The sequence below is a fragment of the Capsicum annuum genome, chromosome 4, assembly GCF_002878395.1.
Source record: "Capsicum annuum cultivar UCD-10X-F1 chromosome 4, UCD10Xv1.1, whole genome shotgun sequence".
Classification (NCBI taxonomy): domain Eukaryota; kingdom Viridiplantae; phylum Streptophyta; class Magnoliopsida; order Solanales; family Solanaceae; genus Capsicum; species Capsicum annuum.
In genome coordinates, this window is record NC_061114.1 from 40,300,090 (window position 1) to 40,319,340 (window position 19,251).

At 35.3% G+C, this 19,251-nt stretch overlaps 1 protein-coding gene and 1 pseudogene across 1 annotated transcript; both read left to right on the top strand.

The window, feature by feature from the left end:
- The first annotated feature begins 14,116 nt into the window (after positions 1–14,116).
- On the top strand, positions 14,117–18,051 carry LOC107868982 (annotated as a pseudogene).
- Positions 18,052–18,114: 63 nt separating this feature from the next.
- Positions 18,115–18,911, top strand: LOC124885205 (serine/threonine-protein kinase Nek6-like). The gene is made up of 3 exons (XM_047411560.1): positions 18,115–18,252; positions 18,450–18,602; positions 18,666–18,911. The coding sequence occupies exons 1-3, from the start codon at positions 18,115–18,117 to the stop codon at positions 18,909–18,911; spliced, it is 537 nt and encodes a 178-aa protein (XP_047267516.1).
- The last annotated feature ends 340 nt before the right edge of the window (positions 18,912–19,251 follow it).

Here is a 19,251-nt window from a genome sequence, read left to right on the forward strand (position 1 = left end):
TCTTTTTCATGTAATTGGTACACTCCACTTCTAGCCTAATTTACCTACAACACACATAAAACTAACATCATATCTGACAAAATGACCTAAGTAAATACGTATTTTCACCATTTTAAGCATCAAAAGTGACATAAAACCATGGCACATCAATACACCATCCCGTTATGGAGGCTACCTAGGAGACTAAGCAACATATTCAGCTCAGTATCCTCACCTATTTGAGCCTTCAAGTACTTCTTGGTTCTTTTCTTTTAGGGATGAAAGTTCTTTTATTAGTGGATATTGTATTAACCATCTAGCTCATTTTGTGTTTTTTTCTTGCTATTTTTCTTTGAGAAATTTCCTATTGCTTCCCCTAGTCACTTATGACTTATTGGGGTTAATAGATTAGTTCGTGGATAGTGGTTTTTGTTTTTATATGTTTCACAATTTTTGATCTTCTAAAGTTGAAGAAAATGGTGTTTAGCCAAACACTTTTGTAAATGGCCCTGGATGACAATTTTGGTAGTTGTTGTAAGACCCCATAAAAATCGCATGTCAAATTCATCTCATAAAGCTCAATGAGAGATTCCAACACTTAGAAAAATTTTTTTTGCTAATGGTTCAAGTTCAACACTTACTCTCATTTTAGACCTCCTAACTTCAGGGATTTATTTGATGACCTTCCCGACCTTCATTTTTAGATTTTAAAGTTGCGTTGTGATGTATAAAGTCGCTAGTACTTATTAGACATATTCCGGGCGCATTTTGAGCGCATTTCAGTGGCTAACTCACTGGTTTGAAATGCTCCTACATTCCGGGCACATTTCAGGTCAAAAATTTCACTTAACTTCAAACTATCATAACTTCCTGAATATAATGAACTGTGATAGCTGCTATATATCAATAGAAATATCTTTGAGTCTTATTTCCAATGCAATTGGTTTCATCCCATTTTGACATCTAAATAAAAAGTTATGATTAATTTACTTCAGCCTATCAGACAGTCAATTAGGGACAGATTTGACCTTAATTGTTCCTTGGGGGTATTTTGGTCATCTTCCACCCCTATATACACCCCAAACACGGGATTAAGGTTTATTTGCCGCAAAATATACTCCTCTTCTCAAAGTCCTCTCAAGAACTCAAGCTAGGGTTTCAATTTGAAGACCCAAATCCCATCAATTGAAGAACATAACTTCTCATTTATCTTCAACATCAAAAGAAGGGTTTCTCTCAAGATCATAACCTATAACAAGAATCAAATCCTTCTTCAAGAATATATGATATTCAAGTTTTTCAAACTCAATAGCCAAATTATTTTCTCTCAAAGGGACAAGAACCCTAGTCAAGGAATCAAGAACATGTCTAGGAATTTCTTCCAGAATCTTCCACCTAAGGTATGCATAGTGTTCATTCACGAATTCCTTTCATTAGTATGAGTCCAAGAACCATGCTTTAAATACTATATTGTGATTGTCTTGTTGAGATATGATCATGTACATGTTGATGGTTGTTGTTTATGCTTCAAGATGTTAATTTAGGGTGATTCTCATGAAATATGTGTGCTTGTAGTTAAAACCCATGAAATTGGGTGGTTTAAGAGGACTAAATTACTAAGAACACCTATTCTATAAAGTGTGCATGCAAGGTGTTCAACGAAATGTCTAGAATAGGCATAACCATATTTTCATGATTTAAGAGTGCTCAATTAACAAGTCCTTACTCCATGTTTTATGATTTCAAGTGAATTCCACGTTGTGTGAATAAAGTTTAAATCTTTACATGTTGTTCATAATACCATGATGTTTTGTGGATTCAATTGGTGGAATTGAGTTAAATTATGGTGTTATGGTGTATAAAATTGATCATTAGGCCTATGCCCTAAATAGTGCATGCATGGTGTTTGTTAAAATGTCTAAGTGAAGAAGAATTGAGCACTTTGACCTATTTGTGATCTAAATGATGATTCTATGCCATATCCATGTTCTTAAGTTAACTCCCATGCTAAAGCTATGCCTACCATGTGTTTGATAATGTGCCTCAATGAATAAATGATGATCAAGTACCTAGTCTTCATGCTCCAAGATTTTGCCATGTTTCTTATGTTATGCCATGTCTACTTGATCAAGATGATTTCTATGCTATTAATGTGCTATTTATATATTGTTGGCTTGTCGTGATATTACAATTGACCATGACGTTAGTTATATGAAAAGGTTATGAAAACCACATAATTTATGAATTCCCCGTAGATGCTATATTATGGATTGCTAATATTGGTCAAGTACTCTTGTATGTCAAGTATATCAGTTTCCTTCCATTGAGTCCTGGGGTTATTCATACCCGAAAAATATATCTTTGTTCCTAGAGCCATATCATGTTTTCACGATACACTCAGTCAAACCATATTTAGTAGACTTCAGTCAGCTAACATAACTCAGTAGTATTTACTTAGTTAACAAAATTCAGTAGTGTTCCGCTAGTCATCGAAACTTGATAAACTTAGTCCATATTCAGTTCAGTTAAACAGAACAATCAGTAACAATTTAGTTAATTCTAGTATGAACTAGGAAATCAGTTCACTATAATTAGTTCAGTGTCATTCAGTTGGAGTTGGATTCAGCACCGAGTGAACCCAAGGATGGGAACTCACCTGCCAGTAGAGGGTGTGATTCATAGAAATAGTTCTTACATTCAAGAACTATATAGCCAGCATAGGTTAAGACATCAATACCTGTCAGTTGAGGGTAGATTAGGTGGCTTAACCTATTAGATGAGGGTTCCCACTGTTCTCATTAGAGAACCTTCCAGATAAGGGTCACTCATAGCTTGTCCTTACCAGTGGCACGGTATTGACACCCTTCCAATCAAGGCAGAGATTGGACCTCGATCTTAGATATTATAGCGTATTTGGGGCATGTCGGTTAGATAACTACTTCCCATAGTTTCACTATCAATCTCAGTAAAAGAACTCAGATAGTTCTTGAGGATATCAAGTATGTCAGATACAGTCAACTCAGATACAGTGTGGAACTCAGCTAGTTCTATCAGATTTAAGACTGTCAGATACAGTCATTCATACTATCATTTATCAGAACTCATGTTATCAGATATATCAGTTATCAAAATTTAGTTATCATTTATGATATGTTATCAGTAAATGCATGTCATCAGTATTCATAATCAGTAGTCATGTTATCACGAGCTCAGTTTTAGGACTGTTATATACGGTCAATTAAATTAGTTTTTCATAATTAGAACTATTAGAAACAATCATTCCTTTATTCGTAATATAGTATCATTCTTCCAGTATTCAGTAATACAGTATCAGTTGCTCACTTATTAGTGAATTACATATCAATATCAGTAAACTAAGTCATTCAGTATCTTAATATCAGTAAACTCAATCATTTAGTATCTCAGCATCAGTAAACTCATATTTTTACTATTCAGACTTAGTAGTCAATATCACTATGAGTTTAGTTGCAGTCACATATGTATGTATGTATTCTCACGTTCATATTACTCAGCATTGTTCATGCATATAAAACCCTTCGTATTTAGCCTACCTCACTCGTATACTCAATACATTCAGTCGTACTAACGTACTCGTGCTATGGTGTTTTATTTGATGCCATAGGTATAGAGGCACGAGTTTTAGAGTAGCAGTACCATTGTAGATTTCAGCAGTCATTGCACCTCTTCATTCGAGGACAGTATTATTATTACTTTATTACAGTATTTCAGATTAGTTTTTCAGTTCATGGAAATAGTTGGAGACATGTTCCTTCAACTCCTTATTTAGTTTAGTTAGACATTTTCGGACTATATGTCAGATTAGATATTCAGACTTCAGTATTTATGTTTCTTTTTGGTAATGTTATACCATGTTTTCAGATATGTATTAGTATTGAACTTTATGGCCTTACAGTTCATGTTTTCATGTATTTTATGAGATATTATGCAGTTTACAGGTATAGATATCAGTCATAGGTTAGTTTATGGTCCTTCGGGATCATGAGCACCGTATAGCATTTTAGTTCAGAAAATCAGGGTGTTACAAACTTGGTATAAAGCCTACGGCTCAGCAGTGTCCTAGGAAGTCTAAAAGTTGCATCAAGTAGAGTCTTGTACATGGGCATGTTGTGCACCACACCTATGTGCAGGAGGCTATGAGATGTTTTAGGGACAGTTTCCCTTCTTTCATGTCTCAAGATTGTGCTATAGCAAGTTTCTCTAAGGAACCCATATAGATTCATATCAGGCTCCCATCATGTTAACTTTACCTTACTTTCAAGGTAACAGAAACAGTGAAGCTCAAGTCCTAAAGATAGGTTTTTCTCATGCAGTCCCTAGAGATAGTTATGGGATTTTCCACATGCTCAGACAATATCCCCTCAGTTCAGTCATGTTCCAAAGTTGTACAACTTTCATTTTTGATCATAAGAACTCCTTTGTAAACTCAAATCCAATTTTTAATATGCCGTTAGATCGATTTTCAGAATCTTATAACAGTATAGACCTAGAATTTTAAGCATGGACCCAAGAGTTTAGCAGTAGATGAGCTGGGATGGTATTATCTAGTTTGATTAGATTATGTATTCATTGGGATAGTTGTACCAAGGTAAATCAGGAGGTTTGAATAGTTTAAGCTAGAATTTAAGTTTATTTACTTGAAATTAAGCATGAAGGTGTAGATATGATATTAGTAGTATATGAGGAAACAGAAGTAGCTAATGTGTTTAGTAGGATGGGCAGGTGTCGAACAGAGTATAAGTTTGTGATGATAGATCAAGTGACCAAGTCAGACTCTTAGATTCCAGTAGTAATGCCAGTATATATAGAAAAGCAGTAAGAGAAGACGATTCCCAACCCATCCTATTCTCAGTACAAGGATTTGTACTTTAGTTATCACGAGATCCACTCAGGTCTTACATATCAACTCTATGGTCACAAACCACGATCATGTACTTTTCTATAAATTATGTACGATTTTAGTTCCCAGTATAAAGGATCTCAGTTTACCCATAGTACGAATCAATTCCATGAACATGGCTTATGTTCACACGTTATCCATAGAATCGTATGTGCTTTCAGTTCCTATCATAGGGAGTTAGATATAAATCAGTCAGTGTCACGAATCATGTCTCACAAATATAAAAAAACTCAAAACTTAGGTCATGCAGCTCATAACTCATGTACACGTATCATTCTTTACAGTATACTAAGCTTCGTGACTCATGCTATGCCTCTACAGATTAGATAAATTCATACCACATTATGTATATCCTCAGTTCAAACCTTTTTGGTAAATCTATTCTCAGCTACCTCGTGTTAGTTAGTTAGTCCCTTCTCGTATGCGTAATACTCTATGGTCTCAGTCCAGCTATTCAGAATAAGTACAATTTAGTCCTGCATACCCAGTATTCAGTTACCAGTTATTCAGCTAATCAGATAAGTTAGTATATTTATGCACTCATAATTATCTAAGTTTATGCATTATGTCTTAGTTTTAGATCCCATCTATTAATTCACAATTCTATTCGTAAGTGCCTTGTACACCGCCTTAGTTTTCCTTAGTATCTCAGCTAAGTCAGTATTCTTCAAGGGACCTAGAGTCCCAAGGTAGATATACCCTATATCTCCGACCTTATGAGATTTAAACATGCCACTTTCTTTTCTCTAGATGAATCCATCTTGAGGAAGGGTTACTTATAAGCTGACCCTCTAGCTCCAAATTTCAGTTGTAATCTATGTTCTTAATATCTCAGTTTAGCCCACGATACTCTATCCATGTCATGCATTATATACTCATTTCAACTCATGTATCATGTTCCATACTTAGTTATGTTCTTATGTTTTTGCTCATGCATATTGAGTGATTAATCTCAAACTTATCGGTTTTTTCAATTCAACGCAATAGCGTTCCTTAAGCTTACTCATTCTCATATTTAGATTTCAGTGCCAAAATTGGTACCATTACCATTGCATGTTCAGTTGTATATTCATGAGTTAGTTGAGTCATGTATCCACACATCAGACATGTGTGGTCATCTTATAAATACTTTCAGTCATGCATTCACATATCACGTCAGTCATATAATCATATATCAGATATGCATAGACTCAATTTATCCATTATGCATCAGATATGCATTCTCATTTTGAGAAAACTTAGTTCATCAGAACAATCAGTCCATTAATAATAAATCAGTTATGCATGCATCAGATATGCAAATTCAGTATGATATATTCAGTTTCTCGGTCATGGCACCCATAAAATCATATTCAGTCGTTCATGCTCAGTACTCACGTCAGTTGTCTTTTCTCCCCTCTCAGTCAGTCTCATTTGAGGACAAATATACCCAAGGGGGAGATATTATATGACCCTGTAAAAATCACATGTCAAATTCAGCTCGTAAAGCTCCATGAGAAATTCCAACACTTAGAAAAAAATTTTTGCTAAGTGTTCAAGTTCAACACTTACTCTCATTTTAGACCTCCTAACTTTGGAGATTTATTTGATAGCCTTATCAACCTCCATTCTTAGATTTTTAAGTTTTGTTGGGATGGGGAAAGTCCCTAGTACGTATTGGACACATTCCGGGTGCATTTTGGCCGCATTTCAGTGGCTAACTCACTAGTTTGAAATGCTCCCGCATTTCGGGCGCATTTCAGTCAACTTCAAACCATCATAACTTCCTGCATATAATGAACTGTGAGAGCTTCTATATATCAATAGAAATATTTTTGATACCAATAAAAGGATCTTTAGAATTAATGAAGAATTAATGAGGAAATAAGAAAGGAAACAATGAGAAAAGAGTAAAACAACTTACAAGATTTTATTCAAACTTTAACTGAAAACATTACAAGAGAGATTGGGCAGGCGAAATATTTCTAGTGTGCGAAACTTTTTTGATGCGTTTTCTAGTATTACAACAAGTCTTATATAGACAAGAGTGAAAGCGAAAATACATCTAAAGTGTACAAGTGTAAGGCTAAGATTAATCCTTAGCTGCCGACAGTCTTTGAGTGTTGATGCTTTTGCTTTTAGAAAAGCTGGCTGATGCTTTTTGAAAAGCTGGTTGTTGAATGCTTTATCCTTTTTGTTTTAGAAAAGCTTTGGTCCTACAGATTCCAATTAGGAACAGTAGAATGCCCTTTCAAAAAAGTAATTCCGGTTCTTTGAACCTCTACCTCTTTGAAGGATCATTTCCCTATTCTTAATAGGGGTCCAGATAGGCCATAGCTATTCCTTTAGGATTTAGCATATCACCGTTATTATAACTACTTCCCATGGAGGAAGCCTCTTCTAGAAATTGTAACACTTTTTCTTCATTTGTTTCCTGGCTTTCCATATCCTGTAAAGCCTTCTTTAATTTTTCTTTGAGTTCCTTTTTATTCTGCGAAGCTCTGGTTGAGGATGACATTGTTTTCCCTTTGTCTAGAGTTTTTGGTGCTACTGGCTTGGGAGTCCAGCCTTTGACCTTTATCTCTTTGGATAAATATTTGATACGGTCTTATTCTCCTTTAGCGAAACTCCAAGAGATAATGTAAGAACCTCGCTTCTTGATGAAGAAATTGCACATCCAAATATGCTCTGGGAGGGTTACACACCCTTCTTTTGAACAGAAATCAAAGAATCAATTAATGAACTGTTGGGGAAGGATTTCTTTGATTCCTCCAAAATATATCCACCATTCGTAGAACCATCTAGGAATAATGGCGTCTACCATAGCCAGACAATATTTAATAAACAAGGTGTGTCCTGGTCTGACATATAAAAAATTAAACCATGCCGACTTATAGTCATACCAATTATAAGTTTGAGTCCTATGAGGCATGGATAATGCAATTGGAGTATCCAGGTGATCTGCAAATCAGTTGAAAGGGGTTAATACCCTCTTGATAGTAAACCTAGAATAATCAATGTATTCCGGATTCCTTTCTTTCATAGAATGCCCGACTTCAATAGAATCGGTGTCTACAAGGATGGCTTTATAATATCTCCTTATTTTGAGTGGATTCTCAGTATCCATAAAATTTTTATCATTATAGACCATCTTGATTAGCTGATCTAATGGGTATCCTTCATACTCTTTGTCTAAAGCAATAATTAGCATTACCTGAGTGGTAATGAATTTGAATTCTTCCTTGATAGAAGGAGTTGGTGTTGTCTTGACCGCTGTAGGGTCTACAGCTAGTGCGAAGGTTTCAGGAGCCTTCATGACGTAACTCTGCTTTGACTAAATAGATGAACTCGATAATTGCCCTTTATCAAAAGGCTTGTTTGTCTTCAAATCTACCAATCTAGTTGGCATTGGTGGAGGGAGCTTTCGAAATTCTACCAAAGCTACATATTTGTTCTGAAACTGTGACTGTAGTTCTGTTTTCAATACAGGTCTCTGAGGGACAGATGGTCTCAAGGGGTTTGATGATGCGGACGGAAGATCAAATGGTCTAGCCATCTTGGTTTATTGCTGTTTGCTTCCCACTGGGATTTTCCCTAGTGTGGTGGTTCTCATTTCGGCCCTGTAAGAATTCTCTTGTTAGAAAATTGGGAAGGGAATTATTTTCTCCTTTGATAAATTCAATTTGAAAATCAAAGTTAGATAGGAGAGCTTATCATCTAGCAAATATTTGTTTTGAAACCAGATTTTTAACATCCTTTTGTAAAATTTCTTTAGCAGATTTGCAATCCAATCGTAGTAAAAATTCTTTATTGATAAGATCATCTTGAAATTTGGTGACATATAGCACTATAGATAAAACTTCCTTTTTAACAGTGCTGTAATTTCTTTGAGCGGAATTCCATATTCCAGACGTAAATCTGACTAATTGTTCAGAAGAACTAGCATCAACCTTTTATTTCAAGATACCTCCATATCCGATATCAAAAAAATCAGTTTCAACAATCATAAAGGCTTCAGGGTTAGGAATTCCTAAGCAAGGAAGGCTTTTGACTAAATCCTTTATCTTAATGACAACATTAGTTTCATCAGAGCTCCAAGAAACTAGGGTCTTTTTAAGTCTTTTGTAAAGAGGTTCGCAGATTTGTCTAATGTTAGGGATAAAGTCTGCTACATAGTTAAGACTTTCTAAAAACCTTTGAAGTTGGGTTTTATTGCTAATTTCATTAGGGAATTTGGAGGAGAACTCTATGGCCCTGTAAATAGGTTTATAACTACCTTGATAAAGATCATGCCCTAAGAATCTTATAGAAGTCTTAAAAAGCTTCATTTTCTTTGTACTTATAACTAAACCATTAAACTTAACAATCTTAAAGAAAGTGTTGAGATGTTTAAAATAAGAATCAATATTCTCATAGAAAATAAGAACATCATCAATATAAACAATCGACATATGACTATAAGGATTGAAGATATTATTCATGATGTTTTGAAACTCTGATGGAGCATTTTTAAGACCGAATGGTAAGATATTTCATTCATAATGTACAAAGGGGACATTGAAGGCTGTCTTGTATTTATCCTTTTCAGCAATTTGAATCTGCCAGAATCCTGACTTCATATCAAACTTACTGTAAAGGTTGGCTTTAAAAGTTCTTTTTAAGAGATCCCTTTTGTTAGGAATCGGATGTCTGATTCATTTCAAAACCGCATTCAAAGGCTTGTAATTTATTATGATCTGGGAGTTCCTTGCTCCTTTTCTGCACTGTTATTTACATCAAAGGCAGAGTAACTCCAAGGAGAGTTAGAGGTTTTGATAATTCCATTTTTTAGTAAATGGTTTATCTCATTTTTGCAGATTTCCATTATTTCTTGGTTCATTTGAATGGGCCTAGCCTTAGTAGGAATGACCTGTTCGTTAAAAATAGTAATGTAAGGAAGTTCTACTAAATGTCTTTTTCTTTCCCAAAAGGCATTAGGAAATTCGGAGCAAATTTCTTCTTCGAAAGTCTTTTGAAGATTGGCAATTTTATTTACCATATCCAGGGTTTTTAAAATTTGTTCAATTTTCTTTATTTGAATTTCTTGTTTAAGAAAACAAATGTGTGAAGAACCTATTCAGTAAGAATGTTGAGTTCCACTCGATCAAGTCTTATTTTTAGGTCACTGATTTCTCTCTTGAGGGTGAAAATTTCACCCTTGAGATCGGCTATAGATGGTTCCGCAGGTTTATCAAATCAAGACATAACTTGTTTCATGCTGAAAGGCTGAATGATAGGTTTAGGAGGCTTTTCTTCATGAGAAAGCATCAATCTTTTAAGTTCTAGAAGATATTTATTCCTAGCCTCATCATCTTGGATGTGCTCTATAGTGTCAAATAGGATTTCTTTAGGATTTCTAGAGATGACATTAATAGTCTTTTTTGTGCAAGTATAGAAGGTACCATTACAAGCATAATCTTGGCCAAACTGGGATTAATCGGACTCAGATGTGGTGTTGATAAATTCTTCATCGCTATAATCATCACTAAAGGAGATGGAAGAGTCGAAAGAGTCTGATGAGTCTTCCATTATAGAGAATAATTTCTCTTTGGTTTCTTTAGAGAAGTCTAATTGGTTGATCTTACTCTTCTTGCCCGACTTACAATCTTTAGCTCTATGGCCAGTTTTACCACAAGTCCAACAAACATACATTTTTCTAGAGGACATTTTCCTATTAAAAATACTATTAATTTATCTTCTCAAGTAACTCAGATTACTAATATTGAAAATAATCTTCAAAACTGGAGTATTCCAGAAGAACCTTTTAAAACAATTTATCAGATTGGTAAATTTAGTTTTTTAAAAAAGCATAACATCAAGACCTCCCAGTCTACTACCGTCATTAATAATTCTTTAGAAATTATTCAATTATTAAATGAGCATGACATAAATAGATTTAAACATCAGTTTAATTATCTTCATGTTAGACTTGTTCAGGTGGCTATTAAGCCACTCTTTAGACAAGGTCTTCATATCCTTGTCTGTGCTATTCTAAGAGATGCCCGTCTATTGAATTTTGACGATTCTCTCTTAGGTGTAATTCAAAGTAACCTCGCCGACAGCCCGATATACTTTAATTGCTACCCAAATTTCTCAGTGGATATTAATGATCCTAACATCATGGATGTTTTAACACTTAACGTTAAAACAAAAAACATGAACAGTAAGGATAATACTAGAGAAATAGCAATAACATACAGAGTATATTATTGGCTTATGGGTACAACCCTAGCTCCCAAAGCTAGAATCACGAGCCCTAGGGGTTTTACAACCCTCATGGAGGCAAACAAAGATAGAAGTAATATCTTTGTTCCCAAGGCCCTTGTCTGGAATGATATCATGCATAACAATGATTGGAACTTTGATGCTATCACTCAGCCTCTACCTACCTACCCGGAGAAATCACAGATCGAAAGAGTTATCCAGCACCCTAACGGATCTATTGATTTAAAATTCCTAGGTTTTGAAACCTCTATAAATTCTTCATTTCGGAGATCTGTCTCGCACAGAACTTCTACCTCAAAAAAACCATAGGGAAGTGAAGAAAATGATAATGACAAGGGAAAGATTAGAGGAGTTGACTTCCTTGATCCTGTTCCCAAAGTATATTACTAGCAACATACTAGGGTTCAGGAATCCCTAGAACCCGAAAATCTCTATGATCCAGGTAGCCGTACAGCCTCAGACATGGAACCTCCCCCCCTTATAACTCATCAGAAGATTAGAACTGATCCAGGATTAGAGGTCAACAAATCCCAGGATGAGTACATCCCAGACCTCAAAGTTCTCGAGGTCCTCTGATACCTTCCAAAAGACACAATAAAAAGAAAATGGTACACCAGTGCCTATTCTAAAGAGCAGCCAAAAGAGTTGGGCAAACTCTGGATAGCTGATATAAAAAGACTTCGATGCGACATCGAATTATTTAGGTGGTTTGAATTCACTGGAAGAATGGAAAGCCAAAATGAATCCCTTCAAGTTATCATTAATAAATGGTATACTTAGAGTAACAAAGTAATTGAATCAGTTACTCCTCCCCTTGAAGGAATAAAAATTCCCATTCTAATGAAATTCTCAATGCTTCTCCCTTGAAGAAGAAGCACGATAGACCCCTATTAGCCCCTATCAACTGAGACCTAGATCAGATAGTTGAACAAAACAACTATACGAATCAGGTCTTTCATACTATCTCGCGTCAAATTAATGATGCTAAAAGAACAAAAATTCCTTTTAGCTCTCCCACTCCTGAGAAAAGTATCCCAGGTCCTAGTCTAACTACTAATCCTATCTTTAAAATCCCTGAATTTCAAAAGGAGAAATTCCCTACTCTCAGCGACGACTTTAAGGTTTCTGGGAAAATCTTAGAACAAATCAATGAGAAGCTCTCCAAATTCAAAATTTCTGAAAAGGAGAAAATCGAGTCCAGCAACCAAAAGGAAAAGCTCTCTCTTTCCAAACTCACCAATGAACGTTTTTCCACTAAGAAAAACTATTACAAATGACCCTCTCCTCCAGACATCCAATTTGAAGAAAACCCTTACCTCTCTACTTCCAACCATGATGGTAGAGGAATAACTGAATGGAATGTTGATGGTTTGGCTGAACACCAAATCTATAACAAATTCCATGAAATGGGCGTTGCCATCACAGCTTATAAAATTAGAGGAGCTTCTAATAAAGAGGCATCCACAATGATTGTAGCAGGATTCACTGGATGATAAAACACTGGTGGGACAATTATTGGTTGTTCTGGTTCTTTGAACCCGACTTAAATGGATTTTAACCATCTACTGTAAACTATGAAACAAATATATAAGTTGATGAAACATATTGTTAATATGTTGTTGAAGTTGACTGTTTAAATGTTAATACCACTGTGAAAATTATTATATTATATCATTTAAATATATGTCTTTAGATTATGCTTCCACGGATCATGCCTACTGAGGAGGATTCGTTGATGACTTCTTATATTACTCTAGGTTATGTTGATACTATTACAGATCCAATGGTGAAGTTAATATGGAAGGAATTGGATGGAGAAACAACATTAAGAATACTTAGGCAAGGGCAGCCTAATATTGAGGTTCTTCATGACCAACCTACTAAGGCAGATCCGGGTGCTACTTCTGGTGGAGTTTTTGGGGTTGGTGTTAGGCATGCTGATGCTTCTACCTCTCATGATGATGATCATGTTGATGCTTAAGAAAAAATAAATATGATTGAAAACACCCCTTTTCACCCTTACACAGGTCCCACTCACCCCTTTTAACTCTCGTGTTCTCGTTATGAATATGAATAGTATAAGGACAGTCAGGATAAACTCTTTAAAAGAGTAGGGGTTATCTCTAAAGATTTCAAAGAATTCAAATCCAAGAGGGGTGCAATACCATCCAAGAAGTTGAGGGTGTGATACACTGCTACATTATTGGTTAGGAGAAATAAAAAAATCAATAATCGATGTACTTTCTTGTCGAAAATAAAAAATAATTACAACTCCTCTCCCTCAAAAAGCTGTTGAAGTTAAGGGGCCATTCAAGAAGAAGGTAAATATATAAGTGGAACTTGGTGCCAAAGAAAAGAGGGATCTACGATAAGCCAAGAATGCTAAGCTAGGAACACCAGATTACCCCAGGCCTCCCTTTCCCCTCAAGACTTTCACACTATGACAGATATGTGTACACAGTATAAGGAAAAGTCAAGTTTACTTTTCCTAACCTATCCTTCTAATCAAATCCACCTCTTAAAGAAGAAACTATGCAACAGATGTGAAATCTATTTAACAGCTGGGTATTTAGGTACAACTGGTAGTGGTTCTGTTGCAACTTACTATCCATATGTTGCATAAGTTGAGTTGGATTATTGATTTAGAAAACCCTATGCAGCACATGGACCATCTTTACAGTTACTAACCTATTTAAAAATTGTCTTCTTAAGACATAGAATGTTGACAAAATTCTCTGCCTCAAGAGGGAAAGACAATTAACGTACCTGGAAGCTTATGACTCTGCCGATAGGATAATGGACCTCGAGTTCTAGAAGAAGCTCAAGGATATGTACGATCAACTCAATAATAATGTATTAAACTTTGGCGTGAGATTTGATTTCTTACCTTCTACATTGGATTGGGATGAAGAAATAATAAAATATGTTAGAGAGGAGAGGCTAAATCCACACGGCATGAGCTGGACCAAGGCAAAGTGGATTCTTCTAGTCATTAGCGTGAAGGTTATACATTATCGGGTTGTTGAGATAATACTCGAGGAGGGAAATATCAATTTTTATGGCTGCAATGAACCTCTCATCGATGATGTCGATCTTTTTCTCCTTATGGAGCTACTCCTTCTTGTTGAGGGAAAGTAAACGGATAAATTATTTTCCAAAGAAAGCATTGATAAAGAAATCATGGGATTATGGTAGTCAAAATAATGACATAATCCTTCCAAAATATGATGTCGGTTATGCGAGCGGCTCGCACGCTCTTGCACATATCGAATGTTTGTTGACTGGTACAAAAATGTCTAAGCCAACAACCTTTCTGTGGACAACCTGCATGAGGTATGGCCTTATGGGGTACTAATTGGATGCTTGAAGCCTGTTTATATAAAAGAACCTATGGAATAATAATTTTTTATTTCTAGTCACACTCCACTTTACTTTAAATTAGATTTACGTGTAGTGGCAATAGTTTTTTTCAAATAGAGTAAAAGTTGAGTTTTTTATAATGCAATAGATTGTCAATCTATTGTAGAATATATTTTATCTGTTCTGGTAGATACTTTAGCTGTAGCAATAGGTTGGTCATCTGTTGCATTATGCCAATGTTATTTATATCTTATCTAAGACTAATTTGTTACAACAGAGGGAAGACCTGTTTGATATTTTCCAACAAATGACCTAAATTTTACAATATGTGCCAAAATCTGTTTGATATTTTGCAGCAATTATATGCTTGAATATCCATGTTCTCGATAGCACCAAACCAGTAGCAAATACACCACCATAAAAATTTCAGCAATTAAACTTGAAAATCCATGTGCTCAACACCACCAAACCAGTAGCAATAACAGCAACAATGTAGTATCTTCTGGCTCGATTTTGTTTTTCTTTAGAAGCCTTGACTTTCTTTAACAAACCCTAGATTACACAATTTGCTTGTTAAGGGTGTCGTTGTTCATATCAATCAAATTAATCCCATCCACCCAATATTTTTAAAAACAAGAACACAATTATAAAATGATTACAAGTCAATAATTAATCAACTAATTAAATAAAAAAAATATTACCTTTGAAATCTTAAAAGAAAAAACCTAGGACCTAGATTTTGTTAAGTCCAAGAAGTATTCAATAGAGCTTCATGACCGAACTTACAATATCAAAAATCATTATCACAAAAAATAGTTGAAGATGCGATCGACATTGTCAGGCTCAGTAGAGAAAAATGAAAAAAAGATGAAGAAAAGAATGACCAAATACAAATAATTTGAAGAATTTGGATGGATAAAAAAATATGATGAGGAAGAAGAAGATTTGGGAATTTAGGGATAAATTTTAGGAAGAAGATGAATATATAAAACATTGGTGGAAAAAAATGACCATTTGGGGCAAAATCAGATGTCAAGTCAGCAAAAAGTGCTAATCTGACACATTTGTTCCTATTTTATTTAACGTGTTTAAAATGATCACTGTCTACTTGATGCTTATTTTATTTTAGGTATTTGAACTGAATAAGCTGCATAAGCTACACCAGAGAAAAGCTCGACTTTCTTTTTCTTTCAGGAGAGTTGTATACGCATCGTTGCCGATTATTACGAAGATGAAAATATGTGAGTGATTATCCCTGATTTTGCTAACATTTTAAATGTGTACCTATAAGTAAAGATAATAATAAAGAACAAAAGGAGAGACTAAACGAGGGAAGGGAAAACAATTGTTAAGTAAAATTCTTCATCATTGTCACTGGCTATATTTTATCGTAAAATATGGTAAACCTGTGTTTGTAGAGTGCAACCTTTTGCCAATATCGTTGCTGTTTTCAGCCTATGCTATAAGCACATCTAGGTATCTGCAGAATGAAAGACCTCAGATTTCATAAATACTCCCTCGTACCAAGAACGATAAAAGGGGTAATGAGGTTGAAAATAAAGAAATGAATAGGATGATCATAGAACTTCTTTTGTGGTGTAATCTGAGGACAGTGACGATTTTTTTTCCCCGTGTTCAGGGCGGATGTCATGAGGAAGTCTAGAGGAGCACTTTTCCAGGAAGAGGTAGTTAAATGTGATTTCAATACTTATGAAGCTACTCTGTGCCTTCCCGGTAGCTTTAAAAATTGCGTGTTTTTATGTTGTTTTTTTCCTGCTACTATAGAAACTCTGCAAATGGCTGACTCATCTATTGTTAGCTTTGGAGCATCTGCATTCCAACCAAGTTCATCATAGAGACCTCAAGGTAAAAACTTATTGTAATCGGCGAAATAGAAAAGCCTTCTTAGCATGAATCATTTTTAACGTGAATTATTTTGAATTCAGTTATGTAACATATTCATCACAAAGGACAATGACATCAGGTTAGGTAAGCATGCCCAAATAATTGCTTGACTAGATCATCTTTGCTTCTTTACTATCCTTCAAATTCCCTTGATTGTCACAGGTGATTTTGGATTAGGAAAATTGCTAGATGCAGAAGGCCTTGCTTCCTCGGTATGAATTTCTATTTCGGCAAAATGAACCTCTTACTTAAATGCAAGTTTCGACCATCTATTGTCACCTAACAATCGATTCAGCATATCTATTTAGCAAGAGAGAAATCCCTTCTCCCTTTAAGACCGAGAAAACCTAAAATTTACTTTTATTTTTGGTCATAGGTGCCAAAATGTTATGGTGGTCATCTTCCTTTTTATCAAAAAAAATACTGTGGTATTCATCATATTACAAAGCTCCTATCGCCATAGCACCTACCTTAATTCATTTGAGAAAAATACATCGAGTTATACAGCTAATCCTTAATTTTGGAACAAATTTCATGTAATAGGTATCTGGCATACCAGACGACATGTGCCCTGAGCTTTTTGCCGGCATACCATAAGGCTATAAATCTGATATATGGTCGCTTGGTAAGAAATAAGAATGTTTATGAAGCAATGTATTTCAGCTCTTTACATCATGACCCTAATACTAACACTTTAATGTGATTTTAGGATACTGTATGTTTGACATTGCTGCACATCGACCCCCATTTAAAGCTTCTGTGAGTTGATTTTTCATCTATCTGAACTTCGTAAACAATACCTCGAAAAGTTATACTTGTTAAGCAAAAAAAAAAGTTCTTTATCCTGATATCTTCTATATGATATAGTGACAATGTAAATCCAACAGGACAAAACTCGACTTATCAACAAAATAAATCAGGGTTTTTTCTCACCACTTCCGATTATATACTCCTCCACCTTGTAAGTATCTTCCTTCTCAGCATGCCACAAGTATAACAAATAAATCAGTTGACAAAGCGGATTTAATTCTTGCAGTAAACAGATAATAAAAAGCATGATAAGGGAAACTCCAAAACACCGACCTACAGTGAGTGCGAGCTACATTTTTTCAAATGTTATTCTTTTTGTTTCAATCTGTTAAGTCTTATTTTCCTTTTTAGTCCATTTAAAAGCGAATGTTTCTTTCCTTTTACAACAACTCCTTAATTCTAACTTTTTACGTGGCATGTTTAAAGACCAGAAACTTAAATAACATTTTGATATATTTTGCATACCTTTGTTTTAAGACCACAAGATTCAAGTCTTCTTTGAGATTAATCTTGATATATTTTTTAACCTCTACTTATAGGCTGCCGAGCTGTTGAGACATCAATATTTGCAACCATACCTCCTCTTGTGTCATAACCCTTCATCTGTATTTCTTCCTATGAAGTCCCCGAGCAGAATGAAAGAGAAAACACGACCATCACCTAGAAAATCTATCAGTTCGAGAGGTAGCAGAGACAGACAGTTAAAGCTAAAAGAGAAGAGAACAGTCCTTGACTTTGACGAAAGTGATAACATTCAGCCAAGAAACTTATTTTACAATTATAACACGTTTCGAGCCAAACTTGGCACTAAGTGAGTCGATCCAACAAGATACTCGGTTAGGATCTCTCAAGATAGTGAGGATTCTAAAAGTGGGGAGATGAGTGAGGCAGTTGTTTGCAATGGATATGATCAACAGGAGACTATCTCACACACAGAAACTACGATCACTCCAATCTCATCAAGTTCAAGGGCAAAAACCTGGTCTGAGGAACAAGAGCATGTTTCTCCAGAGTATGTTAGTTGATTTGATGAGGGTGATATGAAGAATAACAATACAAAAGAGCTTGAAGTGTTGAGCAGTCCACTAGACCATGAGGAAGCAAATATAGTGGAATGTATCTCCATAAAATCTAGCAGAATGACATTGTCTGATGGAAGATTCAACGATAAAACACGATCCTTCGATGAAGAAGCACTTCATCTAATTCACAGTCGGTAAAACTAGCTCCAGAGGCAGCACCAAAATATTGTGTTGCTGAAAGTGAAAATGGTAGTGACTATACAAAAGTTTCTATTGACTGCTTGTCAACTGAAAGCGATGGTTCACTTCTACACAAAGACGAGCTAGAAAAGAAACCAACCGTGGTTTATGACACCAAATAGTCTAAGAAAGACGCTCTTCGAGCACTGGATAATAAGGTTTTGCAGCTCAAGTCACTAGCTGCATTAGCTAGTAAGGAGGACAAAGACGACTGGGGTAATCCCACTGAACAAAGAGTTGAAGCTTTATATTCTCCTTTGGAGGTTTGTGTGTGCCTACTTAAGCAGGAAAAAATTGATGAGCTTGCTGGTGTGCTGAAACCATTCAGGGATGATGGAATGTCGTTTAGAGAAACAACAATCTGGTTGACAAAAAGTCTCATGACTGCACAGAAGTTGTCCAAGGGGTTGTGATGTTGCACAAAACCTGTCTTTTGACCTATAGAACGAGCCTCTGTCTTACGTAAATCATTAAGTATTGTTGGACTAAACTATTCCTCGAGGCTTAACGTGGTTGAGCATTCCTTAGTTTTGATTCTATTGTTGTAGGACAGTTGATGGAGCTGTGAAGATTATATATAATGTACTTTTAAATTTGATTTCTACTCTATGATGATACTTACCATATTTTCTACTGTTAGTTTTTTCTTCAAAACTACCTACCGACAAAGATTATACATTTCTTCAGCTTCTTAGATATGATTGTGTTATTATCGGAGTCGATTTCTAATATAGTTACTCAACTAATAGTATT